Source organism: Phocoena phocoena, chromosome 7, assembly GCF_963924675.1.
Source record: "Phocoena phocoena chromosome 7, mPhoPho1.1, whole genome shotgun sequence".
NCBI classification, from domain to species: Eukaryota; Metazoa; Chordata; class Mammalia; order Artiodactyla; family Phocoenidae; genus Phocoena; species Phocoena phocoena.
This window is the reverse complement of record NC_089225.1, coordinates 56,703,614-56,726,995: the sequence shown is the minus strand read 5'-3', so window position 1 is coordinate 56,726,995 and position 23,382 is coordinate 56,703,614. Positions and strand designations below refer to the sequence as shown.

General features: G+C 35.7%; 2 protein-coding genes across 2 annotated transcripts in view; one reads left to right on the top strand and one right to left on the bottom strand.

The window, feature by feature from the left end:
* Positions 1-13,697, bottom strand: part of SCRN3 (secernin 3) — a 32,082-nt gene extending 18,385 nt beyond the window's left edge. Inside the window, exons 1-4 of the mRNA XM_065880488.1 lie at positions 13,536-13,697; positions 11,305-11,486; positions 10,528-10,727; positions 7,660-7,872 (exon numbers count right to left, since the gene is read on the bottom strand). Of these exons, the coding sequence (XP_065736560.1) occupies positions 7,660-7,872; positions 10,528-10,727; positions 11,305-11,486; positions 13,536-13,694 (754 nt within the window). The 5' untranslated portion in view covers positions 13,695-13,697. The remainder of the gene's footprint in view (positions 1-7,659; positions 7,873-10,527; positions 10,728-11,304; positions 11,487-13,535) is intronic.
* A 1,932-nt stretch (positions 13,698-15,629) lies between these two features.
* The window catches only part of CIR1 (corepressor interacting with RBPJ, CIR1), a 45,190-nt gene continuing 37,437 nt past the window's right edge, over positions 15,630-23,382 (top strand). The window contains exons 1-2 of the mRNA XM_065880149.1: positions 15,630-15,782; positions 20,080-20,174. Of these exons, the coding sequence (XP_065736221.1) occupies positions 15,711-15,782; positions 20,080-20,174 (167 nt within the window). The 5' untranslated portion in view covers positions 15,630-15,710. The remainder of the gene's footprint in view (positions 15,783-20,079; positions 20,175-23,382) is intronic.

Sequence of the window (23,382 nt, the reverse complement as noted above, 5' to 3'; positions counted from 1 at the left end):
TTGTTATGTCTCTTTTTAAGATTTGTTTTATGATCCAGGATATGGTCAACTTAGTGTATGTTCCATGTGCACTTGAAAAGAATGTGCATTCCACTGTTGCTGGGTGGAGAATTCTATAAACATCAGTTAGATCCAGTGGTTGATATACTGTTCAATTCTTTCATATCCTTGCTGATTTTCTGTCCACTGGTTCTTCCCATTACTGAGAGAGAAGCATTGCAGTCTCCACCTATAATTGTGGAACTGTCTATTACTTTCAGTTCTGTTAGTTCTTCATATATTTTGAAGATTTGTTGTTAGGTTCATATACATTTACCATGGAGAAAATAATAACCCTGAAATGACCCTTTTTTGATTATGTGATATGTCTCTCCCTGGTAATGTAACTTGCTCAAAAGTCTACTTCATCTAACATTTATATAGCCAACCCAGCTGTCTTTTGATCAGTGTTTACATGCTATAACTTCTCCCATTCTTTTACTCTTCGCCTACTTAAAGTGAGTCACTCATACACAGCATATAGCTGAGTCATGGTTTGTTTTTTTTACTTCAGTCTGACACACTTCATCTTTTAATTGGTATGTTTAGACCACTTAACAATTAATGTAATTATAGATATGTTGAACTTTAGATCTACATTATATTGTTTTATGTTCGATGCTTCTATTTTTATTCTTCCATTTCCCTTTCCTGCCTTCTTTTTGAATATTTTCTTAGTATTCCATTTTAATTCATGTGTTGGGTTTTTTTTTTTACTGTATCTTATTACATAGCTTTTTAAATAGTTGCTGTAAGGCTATAATATACAAAATTCAATTATCTGTTTACTAGAATCAATATTTTACAGCTTTAAGTACAATGTACAAACCTTAACACCATATGTACTCCCCTCTTTATACTGTGATTATCATGTGTATTATAGGAAATGTAATTTTGGCTTATAACTGTTAGACATATTATTAAGGTCTTAAGAGGAGAAACATGGTATTATATTTACCCCAATATTTACCATTTCTGTGGCTCTTCCTTCATCCCTGAAGTTCCATGTTTCGCTGTGCTATCACTTTCCTTCTATCTAAAAAAATTCCTTTAGCATTTCTTTTATAGCAGGAATACTGGCAACAAAGTCTCTTAGTTTTCCCACATGTCAGGATGTTTTTATTTCACCTTCATTCCTGAAGAATATTTTGTCTAGATACAGAATTCTTTTCTTTCAGAGCTTTAAAAATGTTGTTTCACTGCCTTTAGGCATCTATGGCTTATAATGAAAAACACACAGGAATCATTTTTTACCTATATATAATGTGTTACTTTTCTTTAGCTGCTTTTAAGGCTTTTTGTCTTTGGTTTTCAGCAGTTTGTGCATTTAGGCATGGATTTCTTTTCATTTATCTTGTTTGAGGTTTGCTAACTTTCCTGAATCTGTAAATTTAAGTCTTTTGCCATTTTGAGAAGTTTGCAACCATTATTTATTTAAAAACTTTTCTGCATCACACTCTTCTCTCCTTCTGAGACTCTAATGACTCTAGATGTTTAGATATTATCCCACAGTCCCTAAGGCTCTGTTCTGTTTGTTTCAATTTTTTTTCTCTCTGTGTTCATATTAGATAATTTTTACTGATCTATCTTCAAATTCACTGACACTTTCCTCTGTCATATCCATTCTGCTATTGAGCCCATCAGAGGAATTTTTTACTTTGGTTACTGTGTTTTTCAATTATAAAATTTCCATTCAGTTCATTTTTATAGCTTCTATTTCTCTGCTGAGATGCTCTACTTTCCCATTCATACTGGGAGTGTTCACACTTAAAATAGCTGCTTTAAAGTCTTCGTTTGAATGGCACAAATGAACCTATCTACAAAACAGAAACAGACTCATGGACATAGAGAACAGACCTGTGGTTGTCAAGGGGGAGAAGGTTGAGAGAGAGATGGAATAGCAGGTTGGGGTTAGCAGATGTAAGCTATTAAACATAGAATGGATAAACAACTAGGTCCTACTATATAGCACAGAGAACTATATTCAATATCCTATGATAACCCATAATGGAAAAGAATATTAAAAAGAATATATATTGATATATATATACGTTTAACTGAATCACTTTGCAGTACAGCAGAAATTAACACAACATTGTAAATCAACTATACTTCAATCAAAAAAATAACTGAATAAAGTCTTCATTTGATAATCCCAACATCTAGATCATCTTGTGGTTGGTATCTATTGTCTTTTCCCTTCCAAGTTGTTGAGATTTTCCTGGTTTTCATATATTGGGTAATTTTGGATTGTATAATTTAGATTATAACATCATGTTATGAGATTTTGGGCCCACTTTCTGTCCACACCCAGTGCATAGTTCCAGCAATCATACTGTTTGAAACCAGGCCAGGTGATATGGAAGGAAAAAAGCAATGAAACTCACTGCTGGATGAATTCATACTTTGGGTTCTGGTTTCTTTCTCCTATTGCCTGTTCCTTTTTACATTTAAAGGTCCTCAGATAACTGTTCCATACAATATTTCCAGGCTTTTGGTTATATTCAGAAAAAGAGATAGAATAGAGTTTACTTACAGCATCTTATCTGGAACCTGAACCAGCCTACATTAAATGTTAATGAACTATAGTTTCTAATTAAAAGGCAAAACTTATCAGAATGGTTTAAAAAAAAAGATTAAACCGTATTTTTTTTTTACAAGAAATGTGCTTTAAATATAAAGATACAGATGGTTTGAAAGCAAATGGACAGGTGAGTATATGTCATATAAACAGTAAACAGGGGCTTCCCTGTTGGCGCAGTGGTTGAGAGTCCGCTGCCGATGCATGGGACATGTGTTTGTGCCCCGGTCCGGGAAGGTCCCACATGCCGCGGAGCAGCTGGGCCCGTGAGCCATGGCTGCTGAGCCTGCGCGTCCAGAGCCTGTGCTCCACAACGGGAGAGGCTACAACAGTGAGAGGCCCGCGTACTGCCAAACAAAACAAAACAAAACAAAAAAAACAGTAAACAGAAAACTGGGCTAAAGTTGACTTCAAGATAAACAGTATTAACAGTAAGAAATAATATTTCATGAAGAAAAGGGCCTGGGCTTCCCTGGTGGCGCAGTGGTTGAGAGTCTGCCTGCCGATGCAGGGGACGCGGGTTCGTGCCCTGGTCCGGGAAGATCCCACATGCCGCGGAGCAGCTAGGCCCATGAGCCATGGCCGCTGAGCCTGCGCGTCCGGAGCCTGTGCTCCGCAATGGGAGAGGCCACAACAGTGAGAGGCCCGCGTACCGCAAAAAAAAAAAAGAAAAGGGCCAATTCACCAGAAAGACAAAACAATTATAAATGTGTATGTACCTAATAACAGATGTTTAATATATATTAAGCAAAAACTGACAGAATTAAAGAGAGAAACAGACAATTCCATAAACATACTTGGAGATTTTCACACTCCTCTCTTAGTAATATATACAACAAGAAAAAAAAATCATTAAAGATGTACATGATCACAGTAACCATCTTGACCTAACTGACCTAATTGATATTTATAAAACTCTATACCTAACAAGTGCAAGGTGTATATTTTGTACACCAAAATAGATCATATGCCAGGCCATAAAATAAGTCTCAGTAAATTTTAAAGGACTGAAGTCATATAGAGTATGTTCTCTGAGTTCAGTGGAATTAAATTAGAAATCAAGAACAATAAGATATCTAGGAAATGCCCAGATATTTGGAAATTCATTAACACACTTCTAAATAATCCACAAGTCAGAAATCACGACGGAAATTTTAAAACATTTCAAATGAATGATAACTAAAGATGTGGAATGATATTCCAAATATACCATCAACTAAAAAGTGGATTAAAGTAGAATATATTCAGTATTGACCTATTTTTATTTTAAAAAATAAGCTGTATATGTATACAGGGAAATATGGCTACAAAGAATATCTGCTAGCAATGATACATTTTACTTTTGCAATTAAAAATATTTAAATGTTAAGTGAGTGCTGAGTACTTATTATGAGTAATTTTTGTTCCTCTTTGTTTACCTGCATTTTCCAAATGCTTAACTTTGAACATTTGTTACAACGTTCAATTTTGGTTTTGTTTCAGTGACTGTAATTTTCATTTTTAGAATTTCTGCACATTTTAGAATTTGCAAATTTATCTGTTTATTTTTCATAATCTCCTACTCTTGCTTTATGGATTTCAATTCCTTCCTTTATATCTTTCAACATTTTAATTTTTTTTTTAACTTTTTATTATAGAAAATTTCAAATATATAAAAGTTCAGAAAAATTATAAAATGAATCCTCAAATATTCATTACTGCTTCAACAGTTATCAAATCCCTCCCATCAAATTATTTTGAAGAAAATACCAGTCACATCATCTCATCCATGATATTTCAGTACTTATCTATACAAAAGGAATTTTTTAAATAAATATAGCTAAAATACAATGACCACATCTGAATTTTAAAATAATAATTCCTTAATATTAACAAATACCTTTGACAGTTTTAATCATTAGCTAACTTTAAATCAGCTAATGTGTTCTTGGGTGTGAATTTCCCATATTTGTTGGGTCTATGAATTGTTTCTCTTTTAGTACTGTATTTGCTCATGTGTTTATAATTCTTTTCCTGTGAAATCATCTTCAAAGGGAATTTCTGGGAGAGTCCTGGCAGACCATGGATAATGAAGGCTTCCATACGGGTGGTTAATAAAATACATACAGCCTCCTTACCTGAATCTAAACTGTTATAAACACTGAATAGCAAGAGCCTACAACCCATTATTTTAAATGGAAGAAATAATAATGTATTCCTAGCCCATATTTTAAAATCAATTTCCCCAAATATTACTAAATACTTGTAAAACCTATGTAACAATCAACCAAGAACTTCTGCATAATGGGAAGTGTGTAAACACTAATCATCTATTTATTTAACTCTCAATGAATGCCCAATAATTGTGCTTGTGTGCAGTTCAAAATAATAACATATCTTACTGGATATGAATTGCATTTCTCTTCTATACTGCAAAAAACACTCAGTATAATGTAAATAGAACTTCTGCTTCCAACCATGAAGGAACAGTAGGGTCTAGAATTACCCTCCTACTGTAGACAAACAGAAAACTGGACAAAATATATAAAACTGTTTTTGGATATTGGACAACAGGTAATGTAGGATTATGATCCCTGAGAGAAAGGAAACAAATAAGGTAAGCCCTACCATTGTGTTGACTCCAGGAGCTCAGTGTTGTTGGAGGCAATTTTCAGACAACAGTGCAGGGAGGGGGACCCAGACATAGCCCAAAGATCACTCTAAGTTGAGGAAACAGAGGTGGAAGTTCAGGGAGGTCAGGGTGGTAGAATTTGCAAAGCAGAGCACCAAAGAGGAATGAGCTACCTCTCAAAAACTTTCTAGCAACCTGTACAGAGGGTCCATTGAGCCTCTGGCTGAATACCAATTTGCACACACACATAGGGTGAAACTCCACAAGACCAAACAAAGAACAAATTATAAGGAAAGAGCAATTATTGGAAACTATGAGTTTTTTAAAAATCCATAAAGCTAACACAGGGCTGGGAATCTTTTGAGTTCCCACTAGCTGGAGTAAGAAGATCTCATTTAATACATAAGGCATTCAGCAGAGATCCCAGAAGGATCACATGCCTTTAGTGGGACTAAACTAGCCCTGGTATAATAGCTACTCTAGAGCTACCCTAGAAAAGCAAATAGGCCTAAAAGAGATGAAACTGTTCCCTAAATAATGAAATTAACTGATAAAACAAAGTCCAGCACTCATTAAAGGAATAAAACAAAATCCAGAACTCAATGATTAAAATCTGCAATGTCCATCATCTAATCAAAAATTATTAAACATACAAATAAGCAGGAAAATATGACCCAAAACCAGAAGAAAATCAAATCAACAGAAACAGACTCAGAAATTACAGAGATAATGGAGTTAGAAGACAAGGATGTTAAAACAACTATTATAAAACAGCTGTCTGCTAAATATGCTCAAGGATTTAAAGAAAAACATGAAGGTAATGAATAGAGAAATGAGAGATATACAAAAAGAACCAACTAGAACATGTAGAGATGAAAAATATAATAACTGAAATGAAAATATTACTGAGATTAACAGCATATTAGATAATGCAGAAGAAAAGACCAATGAACTTGAGGACGTAATAAAGAAACTATCCATAATAAATGTAGAAACTACATCCTTTTATCTGAATATCCATGTTTTTAATGGCAGTTACATGAAGATTCATTATAGCAGATTTCTCATCTGGATGGGAAATTTGAGTAAAATCTGAATATTTGTCATATATTCATAGAGACACAGGTATGCTGGAATTCTGCATACCTGTGGTTCGCAGGTTCCAAACCACTTTGTTTCTCAACACAGCACAGGTAGCCTTAGCTGAGTCTACAAAATACATGTACCTCAGAGTTCAGTCACTCACAAGAGAATGTACTGACCCCAGAGCCTGGGACAGCAGACAGCTCAATTCCAGGCTGGGACTCTGGGCATGGAGCAGAGTACTAATCTTAGTAACTAGTCCAGTTCCTTCTCCCCAAATAGGTCTTTCAGCTAGGCACCTACATTCTCATGGATGTTAAAACTAGCCTCTAAGGATGATATGTGGTCCACAATCTCCCCTTTGACACAGAGAGAAGAAGGACTGTATGGAGAAGAGACACCTCAAATCTTGCTGACACTATGGGTTCTCTCTTCATTTTTGGTACCTAGTGATTTCCTCTTCTTGTGTTTAAACCTATCTATACATGTCCTTAATGTTTAAATATGTTATTCAACATTTCTAGAGTTTAAGAGTGGAAAGGGAGAATTCTAATATCTGCTCAGTTTGTCTTCTTGACAAGTTATAGATATAACTTTTGAAATTAGAAAATAACTAATAAGGGTACTATCAAAAGATAAATGAAAGAAGCAGCAGCAATAGTCAAAGAAAACCATCTCCATGTTCCAATGAACTCTGAGAAGAAAAGTAATCCAAATTTGGCTTTAAGAATATTACTAAGAACTGAAAAAAGGGTTTGAGGATTGCAAATCTGAACTTGTCTTTCAGAAAGAATTATTACCGTCTCACAATTATATAGCACTTCACTCATCTCAAAAAACAGCTTACAGGGGCTTCCCTGGTGGCACAGTGGTTGAGAGTCCACCTGCCGATGCAGGGGACACAGGTTCGTGCCCTGGTCCGGGAAGATCCCACATGCTGTGGAGCGGCTAGGCCTGTGAGCCATGGCCGCTGAGCCTGCGCGTCCGGAGCCTGTGCTCCACAACGGGAGAGGCCACAACAGTGAGAGGCCCGCATACCGCAAAAAAAAAAAACCCAAGAAAACAGCTTACAGTATCACAATGTCTTCAGTTTTTTTTTCTTTTTTTTTCCCTTTGGCTGTGCCGCACGGCCTGTGGGATCCTAGTTCGCCGACCAAGAATCAAACCCGTGCCCCCTGCAGTGGAAGCACGGAGTCCCAACCACTGGACCACCAGGGAATTCCCTATTTTCAGTTTTAATAAAACTATATCTTACTTAGAATAATTTTTCAAAAAACAGACTTTATTATACCCACATTATATTTACACGAAATACCATTTTCATTCTAATATTATTTAAAATTACCTTTATGTTTATTCAGAAGCTTGTAGCCTTCACAGTATCTGCCTGGAGAAGTCATCATCTTGGCTGTGTCAAGATAAGAGTATGTTGCAGCAAAATCAAACTCCTTTTTACCATCCCACCAACCTTTCTGCTTAGCATAGCTTCTCATGTCTGGGTGTTCCCGATCAATCTTGGTTGTTACAGAAAGCTGATTAGAAATATTACGAACTCCCTCTATTTTCAAAGAAGAGAGGAAGGGAGAAGAAAAGTCATATTTAATGTAATATATCTATCTCTGTACATTATGATCCTTAATCATTATTTCAATGTAAATATAGGCTTCTAAATGTTGTACCATGTGCATCTATTTATTACATACTCAAATAAATAAATTACTTTTTAAAATTAAACTTTTTATTTTGAGGTAATTATGGATTCATATGCAGTTGTAAGAATTAAAGAGAGAGCTATGCACCTTTACACTGTCTCCCCAAATGGTAACATCTTGCATAATATCACAACCAAAATACTGGTATTTATACTGTCAAGGTACAGAATATCACAAGGATCACTCGTGTTGCCCTTTTATAGCCACACCCACTTATCTCCCACGCCCACCCCTTCATTAACCCCAGGCAACCATCTGTTATCCATTTCTATAACTGTCATTTCAAGAAAATCATATAAATGGAATCATACAATATACAATCTTTAGGCTTTTTTTACTCAGTTTAATTCCCTAAAGATTATTCCAGGTTATTGTATGTATCAACAATTCATTCCTTTTTATTGCTGACTAGTATTCCATGTTATAGACATTCTATGGTTTGTTTAAACATTCACAAGTTAAAGGACAGCTAGGTTGTTTCCAGTTTTTGGTATCATGGGAAAAGCTGCTCTAAAAATTCATGTACAGGTTTTTGTGTGCATTTAAGTTTTATTTCTCCGGGATAAATGCATAAGATTGCAATTGCTACACTGTATAATAGTTGCATATTAAGGTTTTTTTTAACTGCCAAACTGTTTTCCAGAGTGACTGTACATTCTTATTAGCAATGTACCATCCTACAGATTCTCAATAGCATTTGGGAGTGTCATTCAAAAATTTTTAGCCATTCTGATAGAGGTGAGTGGTATCTCATTGTGGTTTTAGTTTGCATTTCCCTAATGGCTAATGACGGTGAACATCATTTCATGTGCCTTTGTGACATCTGTATATCCTTTTAGGGGAAATGTCTCTTCATGTCATTTGTCTTTTTACTGTTGAGTTTTGACAGTTCTTTATATATTCTAGATATTAGTCTTTTATATGAATTACTGTTTAAAAAATAGTCATAAGTAAGTTTAGAACAGAAATATAAGGCTTCTAAAAATATCATGGCACTAAGTTATAACAAAATTTTCAAAATACAAAACAGAAGAAACAATAAAAGTCTGTTCTAAACAGATCAGAATAAATGAAATAGATCATGATAAATGAAAATTAATAACATTTTAAAACAGATTTAGAATGATAGTCTGCCAAGTAGAAATCAATTTAATAACTCTAATGAAATCATACTTGGGATATTCTCACTACAAAAATAGACTTAAGTCATGATAGAATCAAAGAGAAGAGGAATTTTCCATGAGTAGATAATTCCCTATAGTTAAACTACTTAGTTCTTGGGCTAATTTAGTAATAGGAAGAGAAACAAGTTGGCAAAGTTAATCTACAATTGGATAATCAGACTCAGTGAAGGTGTTTGTTTTGGATGGCTCGGTGGGGCTATCTTTTTCAACAGAATTTGTTTTTCTCTTGGATGTAGCACACTTGACAAAATAAAAAGTAATTAATGGTATAATCAGGCCAATTATCACAATAATAAAAAGAGTCTAAATTCAGTTTTGTGTATTAATAAACATACATGCAAAATATAAAATAAAATGTCCATCAAAACAACTGTCAATGACCTGTTTTGAAAAATAACATCCAAATCCTCCAAAGCTCAAGGCTACCTTCATGAAGACATCCCAAATTTCTCCAGCTCACGATGACTTTTCCTTTCTCTAAATGTTCATAGCATATATGTGTGTGTGTCATTCACCTGCCATTTAATATTTTCACATGTGTATCTTATCCCCCCTGTAAAACTATGAGATGCAGGAGGTAATTACACAAGAAGTACATGATCATGCTTAAGCACAAGGTTGTACTCTAGTGAAAGAATACTGAACTGAGAGTCAGGATAGAAAGATTTAAATTCTAAGTCTCTCATTCACTGCCTTGAGTAAATCACTTCATATCTCTGGATTTCATCACTTGAAAAATGAGAGGAATATATGGTTACAAAGAAATCAAGGGGAAAAAAAGCAAAGCATTCTAAAACAATCAACTGTGTTATTTACTCAATGACATCAAATTTTTATACTTTACTATTGTATCAATATATTCTAACGACTAAACCCACAGTCACCAATCCCCAATAACACTACCCTGTCCTCACCTCCATATCCACACATGATAAAATTTTGGAGTTCAGCCCAAAGTTAAAACAGGAAAAAATGGTAAAGAAATGGTTTCACTTCATAAAAAAGTGAAAAAGGGGAGGGGTTTAAAAAAAGTGAAAAAGTACGATAAAACAGCCAAGAGCTACTGCACAGAAAATGTATACAGGTTATATGAAATTAATGTCATATATATTAAAAAGAGATAACACCACCTTTTCCTCTTTTTCAAGAAAGCCCTTTATAGTGCTCTTTCAATGTATGTTCTTTCAAATTTTTTCATTTCCCCTTCAGTTTTCGCCTTCATTGCACTGGACTATAAATCTTGAAAAACAATTAAATGCAACTAAGAGGTTTTTTATTAATTGTAAAACAAATTAAATCATGAAAAGTTGTCCATACCTTGTACTTTTTCTGCTGCCCAGTACTTCCCTGCAGTCTCCAGAACCCAGGCTTCATTCCTATCAGCTATCAGGAAACTGTTGTGATAGCTAAATACCATCTTGCCCTCTGAACAATTTCCACCCTGGCCATATTTTTCTAATAAATCAACAATGACATTGAGGGCTTTTTCAGCTGTATCAGCTCTTTCAAGACCAAGTCTAAAACAAAAATATTAAAGTTCTCAGATTAAAATAAATTTCCATTATGTTTCTTAAATAATTTCATGCACATGAGATTTTGTGTTTATATTCCAAGTAAAAATCCTTTCAAGTTAACAGATACACTGAAATCCAACTTCTAAACTATTCCTTGTGAAGTAGTGAAGTCAGTTTGGAATCATGAAAACAAAGAGTTGGAGTCAAAAAGATCATCGTTCAAATTCCAACTTGGTAGTTTAATGGCAAATCACCTTATCTCTGAACCTTAGGTATCTCATCTGTAAAATTAGGATAATAATAATACCCCACAAGGTCACTGTGAGAATTAGTTACAGTCTGATAAAGTAAGTTAGGTACTTCCAATGAATCATAATTTTCAACTCCTTCCCTTCTCCTAATTAACGATATTTGAGAGTCTTGAAATTGAATGCCTGTATTCTGAAGCATTTTTAACACAAACTAAAATATCAAAGTCCAAAAAATGAAAAAAAAGGGAAGATAAAAACATGTTAAGAGTTAACAACAAATTTTAAATTTAGACAAGTTCTACAGTGCAAAAATATAACAAAAAAATAACCTGACAAGGTCCATGCCCAGTAGTGCCTCTTCATCACAAACTTCTTCTCTTCCCCATACAGCTTCATTCCCAATGCAAACTCCATGCTCATTGGCTCCCATTTCTGCCCCCCATAACCAAGCTGGGCGACTAAGGACAATAGCATATGTTTCAGGAACTTGATCAATTTCTATGTAAGTACACTGTAGAGAAAGTCATAACAATAACAATAAAACCAAAAAAGAAAAGTTATCAAAGTCTAGAATCTTAAAATCCATCAGAAGACATGACGATTATGAAAGAGATAACTAAATTGAAAATTTCAATAATAGAGGCATTACACTTAAAACATTGTCCCTAGAGCATTTATTCATTCAGATATTTGCTAAGCATCTCCTACGATAAAACATTGCTAAGAGATATATTGGTTTCAAAGATGAATCAGATGCAGATCTTGCTGTCAAGAAACTAAGACTTCTACATTATTACCTAAGATACAATGAAATATAAAGTATAAAGACTATGAAGAAAAGTGAAGATGGGGTGCTAATGGAAGCTCAGGAAAGGGATAGTTTCTAGCTGTGGAATCTTGAAACATTTTGTAGAGAAAGATGTATCTGAGTTGAAGTGTAAGGAAACAGATCTCAAACTCAATGTCCAGTGTTTCTTGATTGGTGATGTAAGTTCCATATGGTAGCCCTTAAATATATAGATGCCCATGTCACATGTGGGAATCACCAAGTATATCCACAGCAGTGAAAAGAATGAGAACCACTGGCTTAGAGGATAGGTGAGGCTTAAATATGAAGAGATAAAATACAAATGGATCCAAGGGACTTTCCTGGTGGCGCAGTGTATAAGACTCCATGCTCCCAGTGCAGGGGGCCTGGGTTTGATCCCTGGTCAGGGAACTAGATCCCACATGCCTGCCGCAACTAAGAGTTCACACGCCACAACTAAGGCACCCATGTGCCTCAACTAAGGAGCTGATGAGCTGCAACTAAGGAGCCTGCCTACCGCAACTAAGACCTGGTGCAACCAAATAAATAAAAAATAATAAAAAAAAGAAATGGACCCAAGATGAATAAATAATCTCAGCAAAAGAAAAAAATTGGCCTAGTAAAGTCAGCCCTCCACACACACAGGTTCCACGTCCACAGATTCAACCAAACACAGATTGAAACTATTCAGGAAAAGAAAAAACATTCCAGAAAGTTCCAAAAAGCAAAACTTGAATTTGACATTTGTTGGAAACTATTTAGACAGCATTTACATTGTATTTACAACTATTTACATACCATTCACATTGTACTATAAATAATCTAGAGATAATTTAAAGTTTACAGGAGGATGTGCATAGGTTATATGCATTTATATGCTATTTTATATAAGGGACTTAAGCATCAAAGGATTTTGATATCCTAGGGGCTCCTGGAACCAATCCCCCACGGATGTGGAGAAACAACTGTATACATAAAATGTCTAATATTTAATATATTTTGGTATTAGAATATCAATAAAACGGAATCTAAAATATATATAACTTAGGAATAAAAGCATAGTATGAAATTTTTACTTTAAGTTCCATGCTAAATGGATTTTTTAAATAAAAAATTTAAAGGGTCCTTTAATTGACCTGTATACTATCAAGTGACTGCATAAAGTGTATAGTGTTGATAGTGTTACCACTGGATCCAAAAACCTTTTTTGATGATAAAACTGTTACTTCCAGAGTCTGGAATGATTTTTCCTATTCTACACCAATCAGAATCCTTTTTGCCCATCAAACTCCAGCTGAAACCCCAACTCCTGGTGAAGCCCTCCTTAATTCCTAGTCTGAATTACTTGCTTCTCCACTGATGTCACAACTTGCTGCCCTTACTTAAATGTAGCATTTAAACCATCCTTTTTTACAATGTGGTTAGTTACATACACATCCTATTCCTCTACTAGACTCTAAGCTCCTGGAAGACAGAACTAGTCTTGACAGCAGGCTTTGCCCTATTCGACATGCTTGCATATGGTAAGCATTCAAATATCTGATCAAAGAATTAACATTTCTTATTATTGTTATTTCAGCTTCCTCCAAATCATTGAAATTAAAGACCAGAAGTCTAGTTCTGATTCAAATTATTTTTCAAATTAAAATTTTTAACTTCTATAGCCTCTGCCAAATAGTTAATGATTTTTAAAAACCTGTTCATGATATTTTTAAAGAAAAATATCGCTAACAAAACATGCATTTCACCTACCTTAAGATGTTCCTTCAGATTGTCATGAACTGCAGCAGGAAAATAAACTACCTCCTGTACTTCATCACAGGGTCTATCTGAATTTTTTCCAAAAATAATCCTGTTATTAACTGTTGCTGGAGGTAGTGCCACAAAAGTGTCACAGGAACAAGGTTCCATTTTTTTTAAAACTAAAAATCATATGGAAGATTCAAAATAAAAAGAGAAAAGCATTTTTAGTATATACACAACAAAGAGTTTTACTTGATGACCAGGGGATATTACTGCCATATCTAACATAGGATATTCATTAAAGTTTCAAATTTCGTATCAGTAAGAAAATGACTTGGGAATGAATCTAATACTACAAGATTTAGTAAGAAAATAGGAACAAGTACCTTCTTCTAGTCTATAGGTCAAATTACTCTCTAAGCTCTTTCTCTCCCGAAGTCTTCCTTGAATCTCCTTTCACTATTTCCATATTTGGGAACACCTGTACCTAGCTCTACTGTTATAAAGACTATATTTGTGTATATATGTCTTCTTAGTGGACAGTGAGATCCTTGAGAGCTGAGAGTCTGTCTTATTAATCTTTGTATTCTCATCACTGGCACTTATGGAAAAGTCACAGTATTATATACCCAGTGTTTCCTCAAAGATGGGAAGACAGGATCTCTTTTGAACTGGTTACAATACTAATAAGACTGAAATTTTGAAACAGACTCACTGAATCAGACAAATACAAAAACATGTCAATAAAATTCCAAATTGTTGTTATTTCCAGGAAGACGTTCACATTCAACTTGTGAATCCTGATTGTATAATTTAATATCAAGATCATGTCTTCATTTGTAATTTGAAAAATCTTAAATCCTCAATTTAGTCGAATTTGTTTGCTTCCAGAATGGCACATTGTTTTAGAGTTTCAGATTTAAATGTAATAAATGATTCATTCAAAAGAAAACAAAATGACTCAAGTAAGAAAGAAACAACTTCAGCCTGAAACACCTAAGGGTTTTTCTATTTTCCTCAATGATGGAAACAGAGCGGTCACAATTGCTTCTGTTCTTTTCCGTGTGAATTTCAACCTTTATATCCTAGATCGCCTTCTATTTGTGTTCCAAAACTAATTCCACCACTACCTAACTTTGGCAGGCTATTTAATCTCTAAGTCTCCTGCCTCATCGGTAAATATCTTGGGGGCTGTTAAGAGAATTTAATAAGACAGTGTGTAAAGCGTTTTTCAGTTCTTAGAACATATCACTTAAAGCTGTTATTATTACTCATCAGAAGAGTCAATTTCTTACAAAAGGCTTATTCTTGAGATCACGCACACCCCCTCCCGCGAGAGGATTTGGTTGGTGGATCCCCTACAGCCACGTCCACTCAAAACCGTGAAGTTTCAAGAGCCATCAAGCTTCACTAGGTGATCTAAGCTAACTGCGGTAATAAGGAAAGCTAAGGAAACATGCCACCTAGTTAGTAAGACACCTAGCCCATTTAGGAGGGGAAGCCTTGAGAGCCTTTACTAACTCCTAAAATGTATTCGTCATTTAACAAATGTTCATAAATATCTTTCTGCACCAGGCACCGTACTGGTAACAAAATAGAGTCCTCGCTCCTTTGGAGTTGACATTCTACTTTATATGCTTTAGTTCACCGAGCGGTTTCAGAAACATCACATCGTTTGATCCTCACAAACGTGCTACAGTTAGGGCAAGAATTACTACTTTAGTAACACAGATGGAAAAAGTTGGTTTAGAAAAGTTTATGCAACTCGAAATGGAGTTCACAGAGTAAAGGGCTCGGACTTCAAGCACCTCCTTGCAGAAAAGCCGCCACCCAGCCCGCACTCCTCACCCAAACTGGCTGCACCCAAACTGCAGCCCGCGCCGCGGCCCGGACCCCTCTCAGGAGCCCCTCGGCGCCGCCGCGCCGCGGTTCCCGACTTCCCGCTTCCTACAACTACTATGCTCGCCCCACCCCTGTGCACGCCCCTCACCTGGCCTCCGAGGGGCCCAAAGTGAAAGGAGGAAGGGGCGAAGAGGGAGCACCACAAGCGCTAATTGCCGGAAGCTGTCCCTTTTGACCCCGGAAGTTCTCTCTGCCACGGGAGGCGCAGTTCCGGTTAGGCAGCAGAGTTTGTTTACGCTGCGCTCAGATCCAGCGGCTGCCTTCCCCAGCTCAGGCTCCAAAATGGGAAAATCCTTCGCCAATTTCATGTGCAAGAAGGACTTTCATCCTGCCTCCAAATCCAACATCAAGAAAGTGAGTACGGGGAGCAGGCCCTTGGCGCCTGGGTTCCCAGGGGTTCCTGGAGGTGAGAGTGGTGGAGTCTCTGGGATCCCTGGGACAGTCGCCTCTTCTCCATGCCTAAAGCCCTGACGTTCTCGTCCCTTCTCCGCTGGCCCTCGTTTATTCTGTTGTACATCAGCCAGGAGACGGGCGGCTCTGTGTGCTCTTTCGGTTTTGTCAGCTAGAATGTAAATCTTTAAGATATGAAGACCGATAACCGGCTTCCTCATAACTTCCCGCAGCAGATTCTGATGTTGACTTTTCGAATCCCAGAGATCGCGGCTTCTGAGCTCTGCTGTCCTGTACAAAGAAGACTCCCTGTCTATTTAAGATAGATCTTAAAAGGGAAATAAAGCCACACCTTGCTTACTCTTTTTATCCCACTTGATCATGTCTGGTGACCTCATTGAACTTTGGCTTTTTAAATAACCACTTACAGGTCTACTATGTCCAGTATAGAAAAACTGAGTTGAGTATTATAGTAGTGGAAAGCAGAATGGTGAGGTAGGAGGAGTATAAGCATTGAAACCAGACCTAGATTCTGTTTTTCCAGCACAGTCACTTTTAGCCACACAAAATATTTAATGTCCCTGATCCTCAGTGTCCTAATCTATAAGTTAAGAATGATTAGTATCAGTTGCCTTGACTTGTGAAAATTGTTATGAGGACTAAATAAGATGGTGTAGATAAAGACTTTGAAATAAGTACCACCACCTAGCACTCTGCCCAACACATAGAGTGAGTGCTCAATAAAATATTAATTGCCCCTACACACACCCTTATCCTTAGCCTGCTCCTAAAATACAGGTGGTAACAAGAGTTTCATCCCTGGCCCATGTCTTGCTTACTCTGTATGCTTTCCCAAACAATCACAGCCAATTTTATAGTTTTAACCACCCCTTATTTACTCCTGACTTTCAAATCTACAGTGCGAGATCTTTCCCCTTAGCTGGAGGCACCTGAAGACAGCTATATACTAGACAGTTTCATCTTGATATCCTACAGGCATCTCAAACTCAGCATATTTGAAATGGAACTTACCTTTTATCCTAAATCTGCTCTTCTTTTTATACTTCCTATTCTCATATCAGTACGACATACAGGTAGTAACACAACCCTTCATCCAGTCACCCAGGCCAGAGACTCAGGATTTGTCCTTTCCCATCACTCCTTTATCTTGTCAGCTAATAAATTCTATTGGTCTTACCTCTCAGATATCTGTTGAATCCATCTCTCCTCCTTGTCACTACTGCCTGTATCTTAGCTTAGACCCTCATCATCTTTCACGTAGACAATTATATTTCCTAACTGGTTTTTCTACTGCCAGTCTTGACCCCTCTCAAATCCTTCTCTACCCATCTAGCCATCAGAATAATTATTTTTTTATTTAGCAGTTTTATTGAGGTATAATTCACATACCATACAATCACCCATTTAAAGTGTACAATTCAGTAGTTTTTAGTATATTTATGAATTTTACCATCACCACAAAAGTTCTAAAAGATTTTCATCACGCCCCCCCAAACCCATATCTATTAACAGTCACTCCCATTTGTCTTTAATCCTTCCCCCTCCCCAGCCCTAGTCAACCACTAATCTGCTTTTTGTTTCTGTGGATTTGCCTATTCTCGACATTTCATATAAATGGAATCATGCAATATGTTATTTTTTTGTGACTGCCTTCTTTCACTTAGCATAATGTTTCAGAGTTCATGTTGTAGAATGTATCAGTATTACATTCCTTTTTATTGCTGAATAATTCCATTATATGGATATAGCACATTTTATTTATCTATCATTTGATGAATATTTGGGTGTTTCCATAGAGTAGTCATTTTAGAGCACAACTCTGATTTCTTCTAGCTCCTTATTAAAATACTACAGGATTAAGTCCAGGTAACCAGGCTCCAGTTTATTTTTCCTTCTTCATGCCTTACTGCTATTCTCCCACCATAGATTTTATACTCTGGTAAAATCAAGCTACTTAATTCCTGTTTTACACTTCTGGATCTTTGTCTGAGTTGTTCCCTCTGCTGGTAATATCTTACCCTGTTTTTCCTTTGACAAAATTTTGATCCGCTTCAAAATCCTGTTTAACATGTATGAAGCTACTTGTGTAACAGGGTTACTTATTGCAGCTGAGTTTGTAATAGTAAAAGATTGGAAATTTCTTAATGCCCATCAGTACAGCAGGAGATTGGTTAAATGAATGGTGGTGTAGCCCCACAAAAGAATGATATTCTTCAGCACCCCATCCCCCAGAAAACAAGAAAGCATTTTGTTTACTGATCTGGGAATGATCTTCATGGTATAGAATTTTATTTTATACATATTCTCTGTGTACAGCATATTGTATATATATGCTGTATATGTTACCATTTATGAAAAGAGTGACCAAAAATGCATGTGTGTATATTATATTATGTATATTATGTGTGTGTCCATGTGAACATCTTTGGAAGGATATACAAAACGAATAATATTGGCTACCTGTGAATATAGTTACTTCATTTAAAACATAAAGAACTTCTAAAAACCAAAACTTGGCTATAAAGCATTCCATTATACCAGCCTTCTTCCTTGCCCCCTAGAACACTGTCTTGTTCTATTTCTTCATGTTGAACATACTCTGTTCCAAATATCAATTTTTATTGTTACTATTTTTTTTCCCAGCTGAGGATTTATTGGCGTAAATGCAACCATATAAAAACATAAGTTATGAAAAACACAGTCACCATATACCCCCCTCCCCCGCCCTCAGCCCAGGCCCAAATATTGTTACTGTTTATTTACACAATTCCTGTCTTTTTTATTATGAAATATCTTAAACATACGGAAAAGTTAGTATGATTTTCTGTTAGCAGATTCTGAGTATTTTGTAGGCAAGAATATGTTTTACTACTTTTTATTCTAGTTCATCATAAATATTCATGTATTTAAGCTCTTGAGCAATTGAGACTAGTAAAATAACTTTGTAAAGTCTAAAGCTTTAAATAAATGGTAGTTATTGTTAGAATATGTTAATCATTAGAATGTTATTATTAATATATTATTTGACCAGGCAATGAGACCTTGCATTTTTCTATTGCAACTGTTTGCATTTTGAGCTACAGTGAAAATTCCAAACATGTGCCTTTTACTGCCCATCCCAAGTGTAGACTTTTCTTCTACTATAACATTACATTGGTAATGTTATGTTGGTTATGGCATGTATATTATGTTATGAAGGCAGTGGAAGAAACTTTCAGAAACTTATACCAAAAGAAATTTCTGGTATATCTGTCCCTGAAGGGTTCTCTTTTCATTTCTATTTTTGCTTTTATCTCCATATTAATCTCAGATTGTGGTGCCCATAGAAGCTTCCTATCTGAGCACTATTAAATACTGATAACTACTGTTTTGCATCTAAAATTGAATAATGGCAGTCTTGTCCCCCATCCTTCTCCCCAAACTTATCTGCCCCCACCTACATTTAATAATTATAATTTTATCAGTGTAAATATTTTTACTTGAATTTACCTTCTAAAACTTAGCTTGTTGGGAGAGAAAGTTTTGCCTTGCTGTTTATGTTGAATGGTTATCAAACATTTTGTCCTTTACTTTATAGGAGGTAGGAAGTCACTGATACCTTTCAAACCTGGAAGTAACATGATTAAATATCCTGCATAAGTTGTGTGGGCCTTTTACCGTCACCACTTCTACGATTCTGAGAATTTCACACAGGGACGCATTCAGCCTGTGGTGGTGGTGCCCTTGAGCAACTGCAGGACGTCAGATGCATCTCTTTGATTCCTCTCTTGTCTCTTCCCTTTTTTCTACAACTACCTTTCATCTCCTTTCCTTTTTTCTCCTATTTGTCTTCCATTTCTCCTCTCTTGGGGTGTCAGTGACACCCACTGGCATCCATGGGCACCATTTAACCTTACTGGTTGTGCCCTGTATGTTTTTTGGACTAGACATATTCCATGTAGAGAGATGGTTGTTCTCATCTCTGAAACAACAACAGAGGGATTGAATGCAAGAAGCAGTTGTACCCCAAGTGCTCAGCGTGGTTATCAAGTTTGACATTTTTGCCTGAAAGTTTAGCTGTTTTGAATGATTATATTTAAGGACTTATATAAAAGCACAAATCAGATTTTCAACTGTTGTTTCGTGATAATGACATTATGACCAAAATAGATGATGTTGTAAACTATATACAATAGCATTTTATATTTTATTATAAAAGAGAGCAAACTTCCTACTTAAGTTTTGTACTTTACTAATTTAGGTATGGATGGCAGAACAGAAAATATCATATGATAAGAAGAAACAAGAAGAATTAATGCAACAATATCTTAAAGAACAAGAATCATATGATAATAGGTAAGAAATTCCACTATGCTAGTGTTTTTAGAATAGTCAATTGCATGAGAATATCCTTTACTGAATCATATATTAAATGAGCTTTATTGAACTGAATGCCCCAATGATAGGATTGTATTCCCTGTGAACTGTCTTTACTCTTATATTGATAGATGGGCACTTTTTCCAACCTTACCCATAATTCACATAAAATACTGATTGATGTGACTCCACATACAGTTTATAGAGAAGTCCCAACTTATACAAAACTTAGAAGAAAAATAAATGTCTATACTTGAACTACTGAGGCCTCTTACAAAGATATTTCTTCAACATACACTGAAATGAAAAGGTACACAGGACAGCTTCAAGAAGTAAATTGAAGTGTCTCTATTTGACCTGCATGTCATTGTTCTGTTAATGGCAGGATCAGAGCTAGAGTTCTTCATTGGTTTACTATGGTACAGTACCTGCCCTTTAGCTATTGTCATTTATGTTTGTATTTGCAGGTCTAACACTGAAGCTGATTTCTCTTGGTTAATCAAGCAAATGAATAGTGGTGCTTTAGTTAGATAGGTCATATTTTCTCTTCCACTCAGTTGTATATTTCATCAAAACATGGAACTTAAGCGAAGTAATACTAAACTATTACTAAATACTCTCTTTAAAATATAGTATATCAAGAGCAAAATTAAAGAAATAAAATGTTTAGTTTAATTAAGTACTTTTCTCACTAATTTATTTAATCTGATTAACTTTTATTGAGTGCCTACTTCATGTAAGACAACAAATGGTATTGTAGTGGCCTATAAAATTGTGATGCATAGTTTCTCTCTACCCCCAAGAAAATCTAATAAGGGATATGTACATACATATAGTTCAAGGCTGAAGGTAATAACTGATTGAAAACACACTTTATAAAAACTGTGGCATGCTAGCATAAGAAAATAATTCCATTTGGGATAACAAGGTAAGACTTCATAAAAGAGGTGACATTTAAGCTGAACTGTGAAGAATGGTAAGGATATAGATCTTTGGTTCTCAACTGAGGGCCATTATTGCCCAGACATGTGGCAATGTTTGGACACTTTTTTTTTTTAATTAAAAAAAAAATTTTATTTATTTATTTTGGCCGCATCAGGTCTTAGTTGCGGCATGCAGGATCTTCATTGTAGCATGTGGAATCTTTCGTTCCGGCGTGTAGGCTCTAGAGCATGCAGGCTCGATAGTTGCAGCTCGCCAGCTGTCTAGTTGTGGTGGGTGGGGTTTAGAGCACACAGGCTTAGTTGCCCTGTGGCATGTGGGATCTTAGTTCCCCAACCAGGGATAGAACCTGTGTCCCCTGCTTTGGAAGGTGGATTCTTAATTACTGGACCTCCAGGGAAGTCCCTGGACACATTTTTTGATTGTCACAATTCAGGGGTTGGGTGATAACAGCACCTAGTGGGTAGATTCTAGGGATGCTGTAAAACAGCCTACAGTGCACTCAAAGAATGATCAAGTCCAAAATGTCAGTAGCACTACCGTTGAGAGACTGATTTACATATAGTAAAAGCTTATTAAAGATGATCACGGTGGGAAGATGGAGAGGATGTTCAGGAAACAGCCAATATAGTTGAGTTACACCAATGAAGAGATAGTGGAGGTGGAAATATTTGAAGCTATGCACATATCCTTAACTTTGCCCACTGATGTCAGTATTCATTGATAGATCTTGCCTGCATCAGTTATTACTGTGGTATTCTAATAATGATTTTCTATTTCAGTTGCTATACATTGTTTAATTTGAATTCTTCTGGAAAGAGGATTTTTCCTTTTCCCTCACTTATTTATTTAATCATTTATTCCTATCAGCCTGGACTCAGATATTTATTTAATCGGTTATAATCTAATACTCTTATTTATTTTTTTGCTCAAATTGTTCCAGTTTTGGCCTTTGCCTGCTCTGTCAGTTTGACTCCTATGTCCATTTAACATGCCCCATCCTTTTTAAAAAAAAAAAAAAAAAAGTTCTTCCTGGCACTACAGGATCATCAAATATTTGTCTTTTATTTTTCCCTGCTCCAGCATTGGAGCAGTTTTATTGGTTCTTTTTATTGGAGAAAGATATTTACATACCAGGATCTGGACACTAGGTGTGTTCATTGCTTTTAGGTTTGTTTGTTTGAATTTATGAGTATATAAAAGCAAATTTATGAGTATTTGGAGTGATTTGCTACATTTTTCTTTTTTTCCTCATTCAAAAGTATTGTCCTTGATAGCCAATTCTGTTCCTTAGTACTCTGTTTTTTTCCCTTTTAAGTTTTTAACTGTCCTAGATGTTTCTTAATGTTTGTGGATATTGATCCCTACATACATTTTTTTAAAGATGACAGTCACATTTATTATTCTGACTGGACAAATAAAAGGATGTCCAAAAGTCTGTACATTTCACTCAGCTTAGAGTCAACAGCAAAAAAAAAAAACAATCTGTACAGGTTTTTAGTTGAAGTTAAAACAGAAATGCCAATATCATAGCTTTTCCTTTTATTTTGTATACCTGTTGAGTTTTGCACAAAATGAAATTGATATTCCAGTTTTGATTTTGTTATTTTTGTTTCAATATAAATGAAATGCTTTTTCAGGGGTGGGAATATATAAAACAAAATTTGCCATTTTTAAGTATGCAGTTCAGTGGCGTTAATTACATTTACAGTGTTGGTACCATTACCACTGTCTATTTCCAAAATTTTTTTCATTACTCCAAATAGAAACTCTATACCCATTAAACAATAACTCCATTCCCCCTCCCTCCAGCCCCTGGTAAACACTATTCTTCTTTCTGTCTCTATGAATTTGCCTATTCTAGGTATACCATATAAGTGGAATTACACAGTATTTGTCCTTTTGTGTCTGGCGTACTTCACTTAGTATAACATGTTCAAGATTCATCCATATTGTAGCATGTATCACAGCTCATTCCTTTTTATGGCCAAATAACATTCCATTGTATGTGTATACCACAGTTGGTCTACCCATTCATCCATCAGTGGACACTTGAATTGCTTCTACCATTTGGCTGTTTTGAATAATGTTGCTATAAACATTGGCATACACATATTGTTCAGCTCCCTATTTTCAGTTCCTTGGGGTATTACCTAGGAGTAGAATTGCTGGATCATCTGGTAATTCTGTGTTTGGCTGTTGAAGAACCACCCAACAGTTTTCCATAGGGACTGTACCATTTTAC